General features: G+C 41.9%; 1 protein-coding gene across 8 annotated transcripts; it reads right to left on the bottom strand.

Moving 5' to 3' along the window:
- Window positions 1-722: 722 nt before the first annotated feature.
- On the bottom strand, window positions 723-16,760 carry TMPRSS12 (transmembrane serine protease 12). Of its 8 annotated transcripts, none has more exons than XM_043506419.1 (5): window positions 16,613-16,760; window positions 9,982-10,066; window positions 8,301-8,572; window positions 5,143-5,285; window positions 723-1,517 (listed from the first exon to the last, which is right to left on the bottom strand). In XM_043506419.1, the coding sequence occupies exons 1-5, from the start codon at window positions 16,701-16,703 to the stop codon at window positions 1,188-1,190; spliced, it is 921 nt and encodes a 306-aa protein (XP_043362354.1). In that variant the 5' UTR covers window positions 16,704-16,760; the 3' UTR covers window positions 723-1,187. The 8 variants fall into 8 exon arrangements, with proteins under 8 accessions (XP_043362354.1, XP_038234086.2, XP_043362357.1 ...); XM_038378158.2 differs by having other exon boundaries at window positions 9,868-10,066; XM_043506422.1 differs by having other exon boundaries at window positions 9,978-10,066; window positions 16,613-16,742.
- Window positions 16,761-19,201: the final 2,441 nt, after the last annotated feature.

The following is a 19,201-nucleotide window of genomic DNA, read 5'->3' on the forward strand; positions in this document are numbered from 1 at the left end:
CCCAATAAGAAGGGAGCGGGACAAGGGTCCCTGCCCAGAGACAGGTGACAGCTGGAGACCTGATTGGGTGTACTTGGAGTGGACCATACGGGGGGGGGGGGGGGAAACAAGTGAAGTTCCCTTGAAAATTGGACTGTTCCCATTGCAGTCTGTTAGACATTTCCCACTGTTCGTGTCAGTCTCAGAGAGAACAAGTAATGGTCTGAAGTTGCAGTTGGGGAGGTTTAGGTTGGATAGTAGGAAAAACTTTGTCACTAGGAGGGTGGTGAAGCACTGGAATGCGTTACCTAGGGAGGTGGTGGAATCTCCTTCCTTTGAGGTTTTTAAGGTCAGGCTTGACACAGCCCTGGCTGGGATGATTTAGTTGGGGATTGGTCCTGCCTCGAGCAAGGCGTTGTACTAGATGTCCTGAGGTCCCTTCCAACCCTGATAGTCTATTCTATGAAAACAGAAAAGTAAGATTGTAAAATCATAAACATTTTTAGGGGACTTGGGCATATGTATTTACCTGAAACTACCGTATTTACCTGAAACTACTTTTAACAATTTTTATTAGCTAGATTTCAAATTATTGTGGGTGTCCTTTTAACCCAAAACCATTTCTATAGGACTGTACTGACAGTTCTATAGAAATGGTGCACAAACTATTCTGGTGCACAAACATGCCAGGACATGAAACAGTTACATTGTTTTTTCCACAAACAAAACAAAATCTGTATCTGTCTGGGTGGAAAATACATTTTATTTTAAAGATGCTAAGATGTTACAATATTGAATAATCACTTACATGACAATGTCCCTTTAAGCCTAGAATAGAATACACATTATGATTTTCTTAAATTATAAATGTTCTGCCTTACCTTAACAAGGGACCGCTGTGCCAGCCAACCACTATAATGTACATTTTCTTTAATGGTCCTTTATTTAATGAACAACAACTATAACCTTATAACAACATTCTATAAAACAGACTGGTTTTCATCATGCTTGCAAAGTTCAAGCCCCATAGAATATACTAATGCAATTGTACAGTATCTTTCTCTATTGTGCATAGTTTTTACTTATAATACCTGTGATAATATTTCCAAAAAATAATGTTTTTTGACAGGATGTGTACATAGGGGGGTTGGTTAGATAAAAGAAAAAAACATGCTTTTTACTAAACAAGTAGCATTTACACACATTCATTAAGGATACGAATTCATAAAAATCATGAGTGGCTGCCTGTTCATGCAGAGTTCAAGTGGCAATCTCAGAGAGGTCTCTGAAGTCTCTAGTGCAATCAAATGATAGTGTGCTGTCCATCCCACAGTCAAGAGAATCAGAGCAAGTGTAATGCTCAGGGTCCTGGTGGCACTTATAAGATGAGCACTTATCCACTTTTTGTATCGAGACACACGTACATAGATCCCAGGAAGTTTGGGTCGGCCACATCCAAATCCAAAACTGGTAATCCCTATCAGATAATATTTGCTGGTATCTAGATGATAGCACACTAATGGTCCACCGCTATCTCCCTAACAAGACAAAAATGACACACACACACCCCATATTGTTATTTCTAGTATTTTGAAATTCTAAGGCACAGACATTAGAATTAAGATTATAATTATCTAACTTTTACTAATGGTAAAAAGAAAAAAATTATATCCAAAATATATGGATGAATCATGATAAATTTGCATCTGGTAACCTTAACCAGGCCAGACTGTCATACTTACAGTAGGTTTCTTATAGTCTATATTACTAAAGTTCTCAAAAATTTATCTCCTCCACAGGTCTACATTCTAGCATTCAGATCACCCTTAAGCTACATATCTACAAATTAATAACTGAATTTAAATTCAGTTATCTATCTGAATTATGCATATATGCAAATAAGTGCTGAATTCCACTGTATAAACAGTAATGGCTTAATCAATTCCCAAATCACCTGTTCAAAGGAAGATTGCTGAAAAAGGTGGATAGGATGGTAGGCTGAATGCTTCATCTGTCATCTTTAATTATAGAAAATAAACTACTTGTCTTTCACATTAATGGGCCCAATATCTGCACTCTAAGGCCCAAACCTTGAAGTCCTATTGCAAGTTAATGCCCTTTGACTTGAATACTGATGGTAAAACTAGCAAAAATCAAAGCAAGTTAAATGCAGCTTTTTCATTGAAGAAGTAAATAAGACAGTTCTACAGCCTCTAGGGTATGTGGTAGATCTTATTACTTCTACGTTCCTTTGATTAAGTTTTACTATTAATGTCTTCCAGGTCCATTGTATCAGTTATGGCAAGAATTGAATCATAATCAGTGTTCTATGGCAGTAGCTTTCAAACTTTTTTACTGGTGACCCTTTTCACATAGCAAGTCTCTGAGTGCAACCCCCCCTTATAAATAAAAACACTTTTTTATATAACGCCAGTATAAATGCTGGAGGCAAAGCAGGGCTTAGGGTGGAGGTTGACAGCTCACGACCCCCATGTAATAACCTCACGACTCCCTGAGGGGTCCCGAACCCTACTTTGAGAACCCCTGTTCTATGGAGACGTACTGCCATGCTACAAAGCTGCATGCTGCGTATTCCATATGGAGAGCTGGTTACATAGCGCTTGCAGTGTAAACAGACCAGTACAGTAAGTATCCTCCCTAAGACTAAGACTTTTCAGCTTCGAAAAGAGACGCCTGAGGGGGGATATGCTAGAGATCTATAAAATCACGACTGGGGTGGAGAAAGTAAATAAGAAGGGCCCTACCAAATTCACAGCCGTGAAAAACGCATCACAGACCATGAAATCTGGTCTTTTGTGTACTTTTACCCTATACTATACAGGTTTCATAGGGGAGACCAGCATTTCTCAAACTGGTGGTCCCAAACCAAAAATGGGGTATGCGGGGGGTCTCAAGGTGATTGTAGAGGGTTGCGATATTGCCACCTTTACTTCTGCGCTGCCTTCAGAGCTGGGCAGCTGGAAAGGGGCAGCTGCTGTTTGAGAGCCCAATTCTGAATGCAGCACCACAGCAATAAAGGACTGTACCATGCCATCCTTCTTTTTGCACTGCTTCCTGCAGCTGGGGGAGATTCCTGGAGGTGGATCTGACCTGGCCCCGGGAGAGGCCCCTGCATGTTAAAAGGAAGTCCCATCCAACACCAGTCCGTCCAGGACCAGCAGCTGGAGCCTGACATATGATAGGAGCCCTCAGCCAGGGTGCCCGCAGGCCTGCCCCTCCCTGGCTCTGGGCCCAGCGCCCCGGAGTTAAAGGCGCCTTGGGCTGGCTGTGTGTGTGGGAAAGGTGATCATGGAAACCACCCCCCCCAACCAGCTACAACACTGCATACAATTATGAAATTTTATCAGTTTGATGCCAAAATCATGGTATTAAGACTTTGAAACATCAGGGCAATACTGTTGTGAAAATCATCACTACACACATAGTACACACAAAATTAATTATAAACAATGGTAAATTAGAAGGAAATTAATATATAAGGGGTTCTGGTGACTTAAAAGTGAATCTTAGATGTTCATTTTGTGCTAGGTTTCAGAGTAGCAGCCGTGTTAGTCTGTATCTGCAAAAAGAAAAGGAGGACTTGTGGCACCTTAGAGACTAACAAATTTATTTGAGCATAAGCTTTCGTGAGCTACAGCTCACTTCATCGGATGCATTTGGTGGAAAATACAGTGGGGAGATTTATATACGCACACAGAGAACACGAAACAATAGGTTTTATCATACACACTGTAAGGAGAGTGATCACTTAAGAAGAGCCATCACCAGCAGCAGGGGGGGAAAGGAGGAAAACCTAGCATGGTGACAAGCAAGGTAGGCCATTTCCAGCAGTTAACAAGAACATCTGAGGAACAGTGGGGGGTTGGGTGGGGGGAGAAATAACATGGGGAAATAGTTTTACTTTGTGTAATGATTCATCCATTCCCAGTCTCTATTCAAGCCTAAGTTAATTGTATCCAGTTTGCAAATTAATTCCAATTCAGCAGTCTGCCCCTCTGCCATGTACATTGGTCAAACTGGACAGTCTCTACATAAAAGAATAAATGGACACAAATCAGACGTCAAGAATTATAACATTCAAAAACCAGTCGGAAAACACTTCAGTCTCTCCGGTCACTCCATTACAGACCTGAGGGTGGCTATCCTTCAACAAAAAAAATTCAAAAACAGACTCCAGCGAGAGACTGCTGAATGATGGCTCTTCTTAAGTGATCACTCTCCTTACAGTGTGTATGATAAAACCCATTGTTTCATGTTCTCTGTGTGTGTATATAAATCTCCCCACTGTATTTTCCACCAAATGCATCCGATGAAGTGAGCTGTAGCTCACGAAAGCTTATGCTCAAATAAATTTGTTAGTCTCTAAGGTGCCACAAGTACTCCTTTTCATTTTGTGCTAGTAACTTTTGTCTCATTTCCTCCTTTCCCTATTGCCTTTGCTGTATTTCACCTTTATTCTCTAAGACATATTGACTAAACTGGGGCCCATATATGCATAGGGCCAGATTTTCAAAAGAGCTCAGCACCTAGCAGCTCCTATTGTTCTCAATGGGGGGGGCTTGATGAAGGTTGGTGGGGTGAAGATTCTCCATTAATCTCAATGGGAGATGCTAAGATCTGAGCACTTCTGAAAATCTTGCAACTAAACCACTTTGCTCACCAACATGTATAGGTATTTCTTGTCAAACACGAAGAAGCATGAACTTATATTAAATGCACAGATTTAGTGTGGATGTATGCTACATAGACACATTATATTTATATAATATACATATGTGCACATTTGTGCATATTTATACATATAAATAAAACCTTTTGTATTTTATTGTAATCTTTATGTCAAACATTGCATAAATAAACAATTTGTCTTGTTTTTGTTCTTCCTTCTTTCTGTCAACTTGGTCTTTCCTTCTCCTGTGTATCACTGTTTTTAAATTCAGATTATTTTTCTCTAAAATCATCATTCTTTCCTCTTGTTTCTCCGATACTTTTCTCTCTTCTGACCTTTGTTTTCTGTTTATTATTCCTACTGTATTAATGCCCAAATCCTGGTCCCAATGAAGCCAATGAGAGTTCTGATGTCAGATTTCCATGGCAGAAGGCTGGGACAGTACATTTAAAAATAGAAAATTCCAGTCTTACCTGACAGCTATCGATACCTCCAGATTCCAAGCCAGCACAAAACATATTATTATTAATCATCCCTGCATACCATTCAAAACCATTACAAATATCAGAAGGAATAATGTCTACTTGAGCTTCTTGTAATATAGGTGAGCCTTCACCTGTAATGGAACATAGAACATATCGAAGATGAACCATTTTGCTACTACAATTGTAGCATTTTTGTGCACATATTTTTCAGTTCAGTGGGACTACTCGTGCTGAAAATTAAAAATGTTTATGAATACGATTTGGCTTTAAGAAACTACTTTATCACTGGTTTCAGAGTAGCAGCCATGTTAGTCTGTATTTGCAAAAAGAAAAGGAGTACTTGTTGCACCTTAGAGACTAACAAATTTATTCGAGCATAAGCTTTCATGAGCTACAGCTCACTTCACTGAATGCATCCGATGAAGTGAGCTGTAGCTCACAAAAGCTTATGCTCAAATAAATTTGCTAGTCTCTAAGGTTCCACAAGTACTCCTTTTCTTTTTGCTTTATCACTGAATGTCTCAGTGTACCATTTGTGTCAAGGCTGTGTCACATATCTCCCAGACCCAGCACGATGGAGGAGAGTCTTTAAATCGTGTTGGTCGCCCATTCAAATGGGCCAATGGGCTGGCTGAAGCTAGGAGAACCAATTTTCTCTCTGCAGGGGTCTGGGGTCTGAAGGAGTGGAATTTCCCCAAAAGCAGAACAAAAATAAAAGGGTTTAGCGATGGGTTTTAGAAAAAACAGAGCCTCAGAGTGAACTAATGTGAGGCAGGTAATGGTGTATAGGTTTTCTATTCTTTAGTCTGGATCTATATAATTCTTGTCTTGTGCTATCTAATGTGCCTGTTTACTTCCACTATCATGTCCCTGAAGAGGTAAACTGTAAGCCAGTTTCCTACAAGGTGGGACTCTGGAAAAGGGTGTGCTATGCTACTGGGGAGTCTGGGGGAGATGGCACTAGTCATGGAACAGATGCAGTTAGACTGGGCGTTCAGCTCAGAAGTGATGTGAGACGGAGGATCTATACTCTATGTGTGTGCCTGGAGAGATAGTACCTGGATTCTGTTCAGTCTTAAGAAGCTTAGAAGCACATGGGCCTGGAACCCAAAGACAGTAGCCTGGTGTGTCCAGCAGAAGGATTTTTACCATGGTTGTGACAACATGCATAAGTCATTGCAGGATCGGGGGTAGAGGTGTTATTTGACACATCTGCCTTTCTGATTCTGAAGAAACATGTGAGATACTAGTACTTAGAACTTTCAAAGCGCAGGGGCCATGTTGTGACCCACAGGCTCATCTGACCCCAGATACCCTTGTATCTTCCCTTAGGGAGGCAGCTCCACTATGAAAGTTACTACACGCTGAGTCTGTGCTCATTGGTGTTTAGAAAGAAGAGGAGAGAATCCTGTGCAGACCTGCCAGCCCCACTACTTATTTGGAGCCCTACATAGCCTCAACCTTTCTATATCTAATTTACTGTTGCTAAGTATAACATTTTTTCTAAGTGCTAATGTCTGGGAACTGAAACAAGAATCTAAAAGTCAAGTTCAGTTCTTCCTTCTTTTACATTATCCCTGGACTAAAGACTAAGGACCAAACTATGCCTTCAGTCACACCTGTTCAGCCCTAGGTTGCCTTCAGTGGGGGTATAACTGAATTTGACTTGCAGAATGATTTACAGGTGATGTACATGGAGATTTGAATCCAGCTTGACTTTCAGACCTTTTTGTGAGTTTGAGCGGCTGATGGGTAGAAAAAATAACTTTTTATTTGTAAACTGAAAATTGTATATGAAAAAACACCTAACAGAGTTTCACAATGTTAGCAGAACTGCACTTTAAGCAATCAAGTTTTGTGCTAAGCAGAGCTGATTCCTTTAAGTGGGCTCAGTCGCACTGAAGAATACTCTGTTCTCTTCATTTTGACTTTTTACCTAAAAAAAAGTCATTCCTAATCCTAATAACCTGAGGCCCATAGGTAGAGTTTTAATGGTATTGTTATTCCAGGTACTAAAACTTTCATGCTTCATCAAATTCTTTCTTTCTCTGGATAAAATGAAGGCAATAGGAGTACATTATGGTTTTTGTAATTAAAAGGAGGATGCATTTGGAATAAAGCCAAGGAGAGCATGAATGGCAGCAATATCTAGGAAAGAAATGTCAAAAATAACAGATGGTTTCAATAAAGCTTTCCTTGAAGCTGAAAACAAAACCACATCATTTAAATAATGCCTTCACAGCAAGTAAGCTTGTGTCATAAATACAAAGGGAAGGGTAACCACCTTTCTGTATACAGTGCTATGAAATCCCTCCTGGCCAGAGGCAAAATCCTTTCACCTGTAAAGGGTGAAGAAGCTAAGGTAATCTCACTGGCACCTGACCCAAAATGACCAATGAGGAGACAAGATACTTTCAAATCTGTAGGGGGGGAAAAAGGTTTCTGTCTGTCTGTCTGTGTGGTACCTTTGCTGGGAACAGACCAAGGATGCAAGCCCTCCAACTCCTGTAAAGTTAGTAAGTAATCTAGCTAAAAAATGCATTAGGTTTTCTTTGTTTTGGCTTGTAAATTTGCTGTGCTGGAGGAAATGTGCATTCCTGTTTTTGTGTCTTTTTGTAACTTAAGGTTTTGCCTAGAGGGATTCTCTATGTTTTGAATCTGACTGCCTGTAAGATTATCTTCCATTCTGATTTTACAGAGTTGTTCTCTTATCTTTTTTTGTTCTTCTAATAAGGTTCTGATTTTTAAGAATCTGATTTGAGTTTTTTGGGTCTTAAAAATCCAAGGCTGGTTTGTGCTCTCTTATTTATTCTCAAGCCTCCCCAGGAAAGGGTGTGTAAGGACTTGGGGGGATATTTTGGGGAAATAGGAACTCCAAGTGGTCCTTTCCCTGTTCTTTGTCTAAATCACTTGGTAGTGGTAGCATACTGTTCAAGGACAAGGCAAAGTCTGTGCCTTGGGAAAGTTTTTAACCTAAGCTGATAAAAATAAGCTTAGGAGGTCTTTCATGCGGGTCCCCACATCTGTACCCCAGAGTTCAGAGTGGGGAAGGAACCCTGACAGCTTGCATTACTTGAAATCAGCTATCTCTTGGATCACCAGTTAGTTTAATTAATTAAAAAAATTAAAATCAAGCAAATCTTTACCTTTCTCTGCAATGCTTCCCCAACCACTTATGAAGCACTCTGTTTGGTTGTTGATGTTTAGATGAATGTGAACAAAGGGTAAGCAGATGGGCTGAATATAGTCATTGTAGTTTACAGATTTATATAGTTTAAATAATGCAATATCATTTTCAAATGTCTGTATCCTGAATTCTGAATGGACAAAAATCTCCCTCACACTACTTTTCACAGTATGTCTCTCAGGTCTGGAAACATCATGAAGGCCAATCACAACCCTCCAGTCGTATGGGTCCCTAAAAGAGAATCCACAATTTATTTCTTACATCTATGGTACAATAAATAAATTACTTATTTGCATTCTTTCAAATTTGTTTTGTTTTGTTGGCAACTTACGCACATTTGACAACATGCTTTGAAAATCCCATATTAAATATTTTTGGGACAAGTTCATGATGGAGATTGCCTCATATTTGGAAGGCAAATCCAGATCAATACTTTCAGTTAATATTCAGATTTGGCTGCCCAGCTATGCCTGTGGAGCTCAGTGGTGAGTTGTTTAGGAGAAAAGATACAAACAGATAGATAATATATATTTTTATAGAAATGTTGAATGCTTAGTGAAAGAAGCATGGAATATTGACAGTTAAAAGAAACAATAATAGAAACAGGATCTTTAATAAAGAAGTCTAGAGGTGAGAGTCTAAGAGGTGCAGCTCAGTACTCTCAGCAAAAGTGGCATTAAGCTATCTTTGCACCTTCTAGATTCTGGGCTGCTCTGGGGCTGGAGAGATATGCATTGTAACTTAAGATAGCTCTGGGGATCTGTCTAAGGATGTGTAAGTACATTAATAAACCTCTTTTGAGGCATTTATTACTGTACTGTAAAATGAAAGTTTAGCTTCTGATAGTCTTTTAGTACTTTCTAAATAAAGGTTTTACAACCTAGTAGAAAAAAGAGATGAAATAGTGCTTACTTTAGAAAAACTGAAAAATCCCCTGCAATGTTTGCTACCCAAATATTGCAACATTTTGCTAGTGCAGTACAAGGTTACTGAACAGTAAAGCTGATTTTTGGGGGGAAAAAAATATTCCTTGAAAAAATTTAAACTTTTAGTCAAAAACCTGAAAAATGTTGGCCAAAAACCTCAGTCCACTCCTAAGTCTGCCTTCTGTGTTGGCACTGTTTATGTGGAGCCCACAGCCATGCTGGGGATGCAGAGACCTCCAAACACCATTACTGTAGCTATAGACCCTCTGGTGGAGGGCAACTTATGGGCTTAAGTTGCACAGAATGTTTTAAGTGGTTCCTCTGAGCCAGAGTGGATGCCAACATTAGGGAATATTGGGACATAGGAGTCAGATGTTTTCTGCTCAGTAATTGTTCTACAACCTTAGAACCCTATCCATGTGAGTCTGGCAAAACTCGCACTGATTTCCATAGTGTAGTATCTGGTCCTCCATTTTGCTCAAGGATAATGCTGATATGATTTAAAATTACACTATGGAAGTTATAGGTGATGCATTTCTGGTCAGTTATACCTTTCTCACACTTAAGGTAACAGAAGAGGATTTAGAATTTAATACATACATATGTCCTCTAGCACAATGCGCTGCTGTCAGCACTGAATACTCATCAATTAAAGATCCACCGCACAGATGTTTAAATCCTACACCATATTGGTAAACTTGGAGACTAACTTGCCACGGCCATGCTCCGAGCTGTGCATCATGTCCACCTACAATCCGAGGTCCTGATATCGTATCCACCAGTACCCGCTCTCCACACACTACAAAACAAAACACAGTAAGTTAAATTCTTCAGATTGCAATATGAAGATTTTTTTTTTTGTGCATTTCTAGTGTTTTCTGCATGGGTTTTACAAAAGGTTTACCAATGTTATTACAACTATTTTTTGCATTCCCATTTAGAGCCCTGGTTCAGCAAAGTGCTTGAGTGTGTGCTTAAATCCATCACTTCATCTATATTTAAGTGCTTTTGCTTACTAGGGCTCACTTTAAGCAAGTGGTTGAACTGCCTTTAAGAAATGTACAGAAAGTTGCACAGAAGTATGTATTGTAGTGGTATCTTGTATGATATTGTGCTTATATAATGTGACTGTACCAACAATTAATTAAAAAATAGTGCAAACTCTTCTTTAAAGCTATGCAAGAATTTTGAAATTATTTCACAGTGAAAAGTTTTTTAAGTGACTTATCAATGCAAAGTATATTAAATCCAAGGTCTTCAAAGAACTTTACAAAGGGTGGGTAGTATTATCTGAGGTATGGTAAACAACATAACGCAGCAGGCCAGCAGCAAGGCTGGCAACAGAACCCAGCTCATCTGCATTTCCAGTTCCCTACTCTAAACACATGACATCCCTGCCTTCTGGACTCGCAGTATTTACTCTGGTGATGAAGCATTTTATCATGTATTTGGAATTAACTTCAGGCTTGGCTTACAGAGTCAGCTACCCAGGATACCTATCTATCTTAGGTATTTATCTGGCCCCCATGACCATAGTATCTGAGCACTGTAATGGATTTAGCATCATCCATGAGATAGGGAAGCACTATTATCCCCATTTTACAGCTAGTCTCTGTCTCAGCTCCCTAAGTGACTTGTGGCTCACACATGAAGCCTGTGGCAATGTGGGGAATTTAACCGAGGGCTTGAATAGCCCAGGATAGCACCCTAGCCACTAGACCATCCTTCTTTTCCATACAGATTCCATATGTAAGCATAGGTACTGGAACTAGGTGTCGGAGCAGGGGGTGCAGATCCCCCTGGCTTGAAGTGTTTTCTATCATATACATGGTTTACAGTTTAGTTCAATGGCTCTCAGTACCCCTACTATACAAATTGTTCCAACACCACGGAAGGTGCAAGGGGAGTTTGTATTGTGGTGCTTGTTTGGGGTTTGCTTTTGCTGGGGGGGGTGTGGTCTTCTTGGTATGGCTTGTGTTTCCCAGATTAACAGGATTTAGGTGGGAAGGAGATGACAGATACAGAGGCAGCTGTGGGAGTGACTCCTGTAGTGAAAGACACATTGAGGATGACTGGATGTGGAAGCTGTGGTATGTACATGATCCTGGAGGGGGGAACCGGTAAGAGTTTTTTCTGCATGAAATGTCGTCTGATGGAGGAAAAGATCCGAGGTTTGGAGATGCAGGTGGAAAGTCTGGTTGAGTTTAGGAAGAGGTTTGAGCAGATGATGGAGCAAAGATATGAGGTATCTGAAGGGAAAAGCTCAGACTCACAGATGGAAGCAGGGCTGGGGAATTTTGAGGAGAGACTGGATGAGGAAAGTGGTCAGTGGAAACATGTGACTCAAAGAACCAGGCAGAGAAAAAGACGGGCTAGTGAAGGAGAAATAAAGCTTAGGAACAGGTTTGCAGAGTTGGAAAATGAAGAAGGGGCTCAGCAGGTACTTGTTGAAGGTGGAAGGGTAAGGAAGAAGAGAAGAGAGGCTAGTCCTATAGAAAAAGGGGAAGAGTCAAGGGAGACTACACCAAATATGAGCCCCAGGAGGATACAGGATGGGTTGAAGAAGATTGTAAGGGAAAATAGGAATGGAAAGAACATGCAGCCAGAGGGAACAGGGGAGAGACTGGAGAATAGCACTGTCACCAGGAAAAGGGAGGTCTATGTGATCGGGGACTCTTTATTGAGAAGAATAGACAGGCCTGTAACTAGAGCTGATCCTGAGAATAGAAGGGTGTGCTGTCTTCCAGGTGCTAAGATACGGGATGTAGACCTGAGGTTGAAAAGGATCCTAAAGGGAGCGGGAAAGAATCCCCTAATTATCCTTCATGTGGGAACAAATGATACAGCTAGATTCTCGCTGGAAAGTATTAAGGGAGACTATGCTAGGCTGGGGAAGACACTTAAGGAAATTGAGGCTCAGGTGATCTTTAGCGGGATCCTTCCTGTTCCTAGAGAAGGGCAACAAAGGTGTGACAAGATTATGACTGTCAACAGATGGCTTAGGCAGTGGTGCTATAAGGAGGGCTTTGGGATGTATGGCCACTGGGAGGCATTCACGGACAGAGGTCAGTTCTCTCGGGATGGACTTCATCTGAGTAGGGAAGGAAATAGACTTCTAGGATTGAGGCTGGCACAACTGATAAAGAGAGCTTTAAACTAGGAATTGGGGAGAGATGGATGGGAGATGTCCAGAAAATCTCCACGCCAGATTTTAGCATTGAGAGGGAAGAAGATGAAGTAAGAAAGGATACAGCCGTGGGTAGGAGAATGTATATAAGGAGCAAGGGCGGTGTGGATACTAGTCTAATAGGTTATACTGGCTGTAGAATGACTGTGCCTAATAGGGTACAAAATGTGAGCGAGTCCAAACACAAAAATTAAGATGTTTGTACACCAATGCGAGGAGTCTAGGTAACAAAATGGAGGAACTAGAGCTACTGGTGCAGGAAGTGAAACCAGATATTATCGGGATAACAGAAACATGGTGGAATAGTAGTCATGACTGGACTACAGGTATTGAAGGGTATGTGCTCTTTAGGAAAGACAGAAACAAAGATAAAGGGGGTGGAGTAGTATTGTATATCAATGATGAGATAGAAGCGATGCAATGGATAAGACAGAGTCCGTCTGGGCAAAAATTACATTGTGGAAGAAAACTAGTAAAGCCTCTCCTACGATAGTGCTTGGGGTGTGCTATAGACCTCCGGGATCTAATTTGGATATGGACAGAGCCCTTTTTAATGTCTTTAATAAAGTAAATACTAATGGAAACTGCATGATCATGGGAGACTTTAACTTCCCAGATATAGACTGGAGGACCAGTGCTAGTAATAATAATAGGGCTCAGATTTTCCTAGATGCGATAGCTGATGGATTCCTTCATCAAGTAGTTGCTGAACCGACTAGAGGGGATGCCATTTTAGATTTAATTTTGGTAAGTAGCGAGGACCTCATAGAAGAAATGGTTGTAGGGGACAATCTTGGCTCAAGTGATCATCAGCTAATTCAGTTCAAACTAAATGGAAGGATTAACAAAAATAAATCTGCAACTAGGGTTTTTGATTTCAAAAGGGCTGACTTTCAAAAATGAAGGAAATTAGTAAGGGAAGTGGATTGGACTGAAGAACTTATGGATCTAAAAGTAGGGGAGGCCTGGGATTACTTTAAATCAAAACTGCAGAAGCTATCGGAAGCCTGTATCCCAAGAAAGGGGAAAAAATTCATAGGAAGGAGTTGTAGACCAAGCTGGATGAGCAAGCATCTTAGAGAGGTGATTAAGAAGAAGCAGAAAGCATACAGGGAGCGGAAGATGGGAGGGATCAGCAAGGAAAGCTACCTAACTGAGGTCAGAACATGTAGGGATAAAGTGAGACAGGCTTAAAGTCGAGTAGAGTTGGACCTTGCAAAGGGAATTAAAATCAATAGTAAAAGGTTCTATAGCCATATAAATAAGAAGAAAACTAAGAAGGAAGAAGTGGGGCCGCTTAACACTGAGGATGGAGCGGAGGCTAAAGATAATCTAGGCATGGCCCAATATCTAAACAAATACTTTGCCTCAGTCTTTAATAAGGCTAAAGAGGATCTTGGGGATAATGGTAGCATGACAAATGGGAAGGAGGATATAGAGGTAGATATTACCATATCAGAGGTAGAAGCGAAACTGAAACAGCTTAATGGGACTAAATCGGGGGGCCCAGATAATCTTCATCCAAGAATATTAAAGGAATTGGCACCTGAAATTGCAAGCCCATTAGCAAGAATTTTTAATGAATCTGTAAACTCAGGAATAGTACCGAATGATTGGAGAATTGCTAATATAGTTCCTATTTTTAAGAAAGGAAAAAAAAGTGATCCGGGTAACTACAGGCCAGTTAGTTTGACATCTGTAGTATGCAAGGTCCTGGAAAAAATTTTGAAGGAGAAATTAGTTAAGGACATTGAAGTCAATGGTAAATGGGACAAAATACAACATGGTTTTACAAAAGGTAGATCGTGCCAAACCAACCTAATCTCCTTTTTTGAAAAAGTAACAGATTTTTTAGATAAAGGAAATGCGTGGATCTAATTTACCTAGATTTCAGTAAGGCATTTGATACCGTGCCACATGGGGAATTATTAGTTAAATTGGAGAAGATGGGGATCAATATGAACATCAAAAGGTGGATAAGGAATTGGTTAAAGGGGAGACTGCAACGGGTCCTACTGAAAGGCGAACTGTCAGGTTGGAGGGAGGTTACCAGTGGAGTTCCTCAGGGATCGGTTTTGGGACCAATCTTATTTAATCTTTTTATTACTGACCTTGGCACAAAAAGTGGGAGTGTGCTAATAAAGTTTGCAGATGATACAAAGCTGGGAGGTATTGCCAATTCGGAGAAGGATCGGGATATTATACAGGAGGATCTGGATGACCTTGTAAACTGGAGTAATAGTAATAGGATGAAATTTAATAGTGAGAAGTGTAAGGTTATGCATTTAGGGATTAATAACAAGAATTTTAGTTATAAGTTGGGGACGCATCAATTAGAAGTAACGGAAGAGGAGAAGGACCTTAGAGTATTGGTTGCTCATAGGATGACTATGAGCTGCCAATGTGATATGGCTGTGAAAAAAGCTAATGTGGTTTTGGGATGCATCAGGAGAGGCATTTCCAGTAGGGATAAGGAGGTGTTAGTACCATTATACAAGGCACTGGTGAGACCTCACCTAGAATACTGTGTGCAGTTCTGGTCTCCCATGTTTAAAAAGGATGAATTCAAAGTGGAGCAGGTACAGAGAAGGGCTACTAGGATGATCCGAGGAATGGAAAACTTGTCTTATGAAAGGAGACTTAAGGAGCTTGGCTTGTTTAGCCTAACTAAAAGAGGGTTGAGGGGAGATATGATTGCTCTCTATAAATATATCAGAGGGATAAATACAGGAGAGGGAGAGGAATTATTTAAGCTCAGCACCAATGTGGACACAAGAACAAATGGGTATAAACTGGCCACCAGGAAGTTTAGACTTGAAATCAGACGAAGGTTTTTAACCATCAGAGGAGTGAAGTTTTGGAATAGCCTTCCAAGGGAAGCAGTGGGGGCAAAAGATCTATCTGGTTTTAAGATTCTACTTGATAAGTTTATGGAGGAGATGGTATGATGGGATAATGGGATTTTGTAAGTAATTGATCTTTAAATATTCATGGTAAATAGGCCTAATGGCCTGTGATGGGATATTAGATGGATGGGATCTGAGTTACTATAGAAAATTGTTTCCTGGGTATCTGGCTGGTGAATCTTGCCCATATGCTCAGGGTTTAGCTGATCGCCATATTTGGGGTCGGGAAGGAATTTTCCTCCAGGGCAGATTGGAGAGGCCCTGGAGGTTTTTCGCCTTCCTCTGTAGCATGGGGCATGGTTGACTTGAGGGAGGCTTCTCTGCTCCTTGAAGTCTTTGAACCACGATTTAAGGACTTCAATAGCTCAGACATGGGTGAGGTTTTTCGTAGGAGTGGGTGGGTGAGATTCTGTGGCCTGCGCTGTGCAGGAGGTCGGACTAGATGATCAGAATGGTCCCTTCTGACCTTAGTATCTATGAATCTATAACGTAAGGGGCTAACAGCATATGTTGGGATACCCTCCAAGACCTTTTTCAACTCAGCGTATCGAGAATACTTTGTCTGGTTCTGGGAGAACACTTCATCCAGATCACTAGGATCCACAACACAGAGTTTGACTCTAGATTTCATCATTCAGGTTCCTTTATTTGGCATGCAGCAAGGCTTGGCTGAGTTGATCAGCAACTTAACCCTCCCGATTATGCCTGTGATCACGTAGGCACGGGTTGTGCCTGACACGTCCTGAAATCCTTTTCCGAATCACTTGAAATACTCTCGGGTACAACCTCATGCTCTCTCGTAGCCCCCCAACCTCCTACTTGGGCCACGGGCCAAATACTTTATGGCCTGATGCACTTGCACCAGAGCGACCCCACGCCGCGTCTCCGGCTGCAGCCCAAGGGGGGTGGGTGCAGCGAGGAAGCTGCCCGCCCCTCCACCAGCAGCCGCAGCCGGAGCCTCGCAGACGCGCCCCGCCGCCGCTCGGGGATCGCGGGTTATGTCGCGCAGGCGCTGGAGCGACCTGGGAAGACTGTCGCGCGGACTCATGGGCCAGGAAACTCGGGGCGGGGGCGGGGGCGGGGAAACTCATCTCTGCGCAAGCGCGCTCGAGTCGCACCAAAGAGCGAAGGAACATTGGGTTGCCAAGAGCGGGCAGCGCGCGCACGCGCATGCGCAGCGCAGGTCCCGGAGCTCTGCGGTGCCTGAGGGCCCCCCCCGGCCTCCAGCAACTCCCAGCCGCGGCAACCTTACTGCTCGTGGGGCTCCGCGGGGCCAGGAGCCCGGTGCTGCGGCCCGCTCGCAGCAGCACCACCAGGGCGGTGGCACAGAGACTCGGCCACATCGTCCTGGGAGCAAACAAAATGGCGGCTGGTTCTCGTCCAACGGTTATTCCCCAGCCGCCGGCGCGAGGCTGCTGGCCACGTGACCAGGGACGGGCGCCATGCCCTGGTCGCGTGCCGGCGCGGGGGCGGCCGTGTAGAAGCGGGCAGAGGAGGGGTGCGGTTGGGGGAGAGGCGTGGGACAATAGGAGCGGGCATGGGGCGCAGCTTGGGGCAGGAGGGCGGGTTGAGTCCGTCGGGGGAGAACAGGGGAAGAGGGTTCAGCGGGGGCTGTTGGGGGCGGGGGAGAAGGAGGCGCAGGGCCTGGCGGAGAGCGGAGCAGCATGATGAGCATGCTCGGGAGCCGGCAGGTCCGTGGGGGAGGGTGATGTGAGGGAATGTGGGGGGGCAGGAGAGGAAGAGGCAGGTATAATTCTCCAGTAAAAAGAACAAAAACACACACTTGCAGTTTAAAAATTACGTTTTAATTTAATTTCTCCAAGAAATTGTTTCCGTCAACTACTCTAGTAACTTTTTTTCCCGCTAAGAAACCATATGGTTCTATCACAGAATAACATTGCTATAGGACCACAGCTTTTTTCAACAACACACCATTTTTTTTTTTTTTTTTTTTTTTTTGGCAAAGATATATCTACTGCTGAGACGAATAAGGATTTCAGTCACTCATGCATCACAAGAACTGGGCAGAGTAGCTACAGGTTAGTGTTTGTCAGTAATGTTCTCAGTAATTGTAGGTTTCAGAGTAGCAGCCGTCTTAGTCTGTATTCGCAAAAAGAAAAGGAGTACTTGTGGCACCTTAGAGACTAACAAATTTATTAGAGCATAAGCTTTCGTGAGCTACAGCTCACTTCATCGGATGCATTTGGTGGAAAAAACAGAGGAGAGATTTATATATGTTCTCTGTGTGTGTGTGTGTGTGTATATAAATCTCCCCTCTGTTTTTTCCACCAAATGCATCCGATGAAGTGAGCTGTAGCTCACGAAAGCTTATGCTCTAATAAATTTGTTAGTCTCTAAGGTGCCACAAGTACTCCTTTTCTTTTTTCAGTAATTGTAGAAGAGCAAAAAGTCTTAACAGAGATCAAGATCATGAGACATGCTGCCAGAGCCCTGCACCTTTGTAGGCGTTTCAGTGATATTCTCCCATCCAAATACTAAGCAAGGCTTCCTGTTTTGCCTATAAGATCTGTTGCAATCATAATACAAAGGTGATATTGCTGCATATAGCGAGTGAAATCTTGGCCCCACTGAAGTCAGTGGGGGGAAAAAACCAATTGACTTTGTTAGGGCTAGGATTTCACCCATAGAAAAATTGTACCCTTCTTTAGACCTCAGTTTTGTCAGTGTTGATTCACAGCATAATTTCTTAACCATTTGACTTGTTGGCTAATTAACAACATAAAAATATCACACAAAGTGGTAGACTTTGACACAGGCTTAAAAAATCTTCCAATATTCCAGGGCCGTAGCAAAGTTATAGTTAAATTGATTATACTACAACTTCAGCTAGCTGAATGGCATGAGATGTATTAAAATGGCTTGATAACTGTTACAAATAGAGCAGAGAAGGATTAATATTAGCAAATGTTGCGTCCTCTAGCCAATACATTTTTGCAGTTGAGTGGAGATTATATGTTATTAGGGTCAAGTACCTACCTACCAACCTATGGGGCATAAAAGCAAATTACTGATGCAAAACCAAGGCAGGAGAGAAAGGAACAAGCCTACCAAGATAGAGGGTGGAAATAAAGATGTCAATTTTTAGAAAGCAATTCCCACCACAAGCTTTATTTTGATAGTTGTCTCACAATTGCCTTTTGGTGGTGAAAATAAACTAGCGATTATCTGAAGGAATTTGCCAAGATAAAACAGTATACTTAGGAAGCTATTTCCTTGCTGCTGGTGATGGCTCATCTTAAGTGATCACTCTCCTTACAGTAAGAAAAGGAGTACTTGTGGCACCTTAGAGACTAACAAATTTATTAGAGCATAAGCTTTCGTGAGCTACAGCTCACTTCATCGGATGATAAAACCCATTGTTTCATGTTCTCTGTGTGCGTATATAAATCTCCCCACTGTATTTTCCACCAAATGCATCCGATGAAGTGAGCTGTAGCTCACGAAAGCTTATGCTCAAATAAATTTGTTAGTCTCTAAGGTGCCACAAGTGCTTCTTTTCTTTTCCGTGAATAGTTAGAGAATAAGTATTCTTTCTTGGCTTTAACTATGCCATATGTTTATGTGATATCTCCCACTGTTGTGTTATCAGGGCAGCTCCACTGGTGATAACTACTGTGAAAGCAGTAGTTTTCACCAGTATTTTTGCCTCTGTATTTAGACTTGCTTTCAGCAGGTTTGGATGAGACAGACTGCGGTAAAAATGCTAGTGATCTGTCTACACTAATGTACCTCATTATTGCTGTAAGTGGGGCAGTGCAACAGTGAGATAGACCTCTCAAAAAAGGCTAGTATAGACACAGCCTCTCTGAGACGATCTTTT

Source organism: Dermochelys coriacea, chromosome 20, assembly GCF_009764565.3.
Source record: "Dermochelys coriacea isolate rDerCor1 chromosome 20, rDerCor1.pri.v4, whole genome shotgun sequence".
In the NCBI taxonomy this organism is placed as follows: domain Eukaryota; kingdom Metazoa; phylum Chordata; order Testudines; family Dermochelyidae; genus Dermochelys; species Dermochelys coriacea.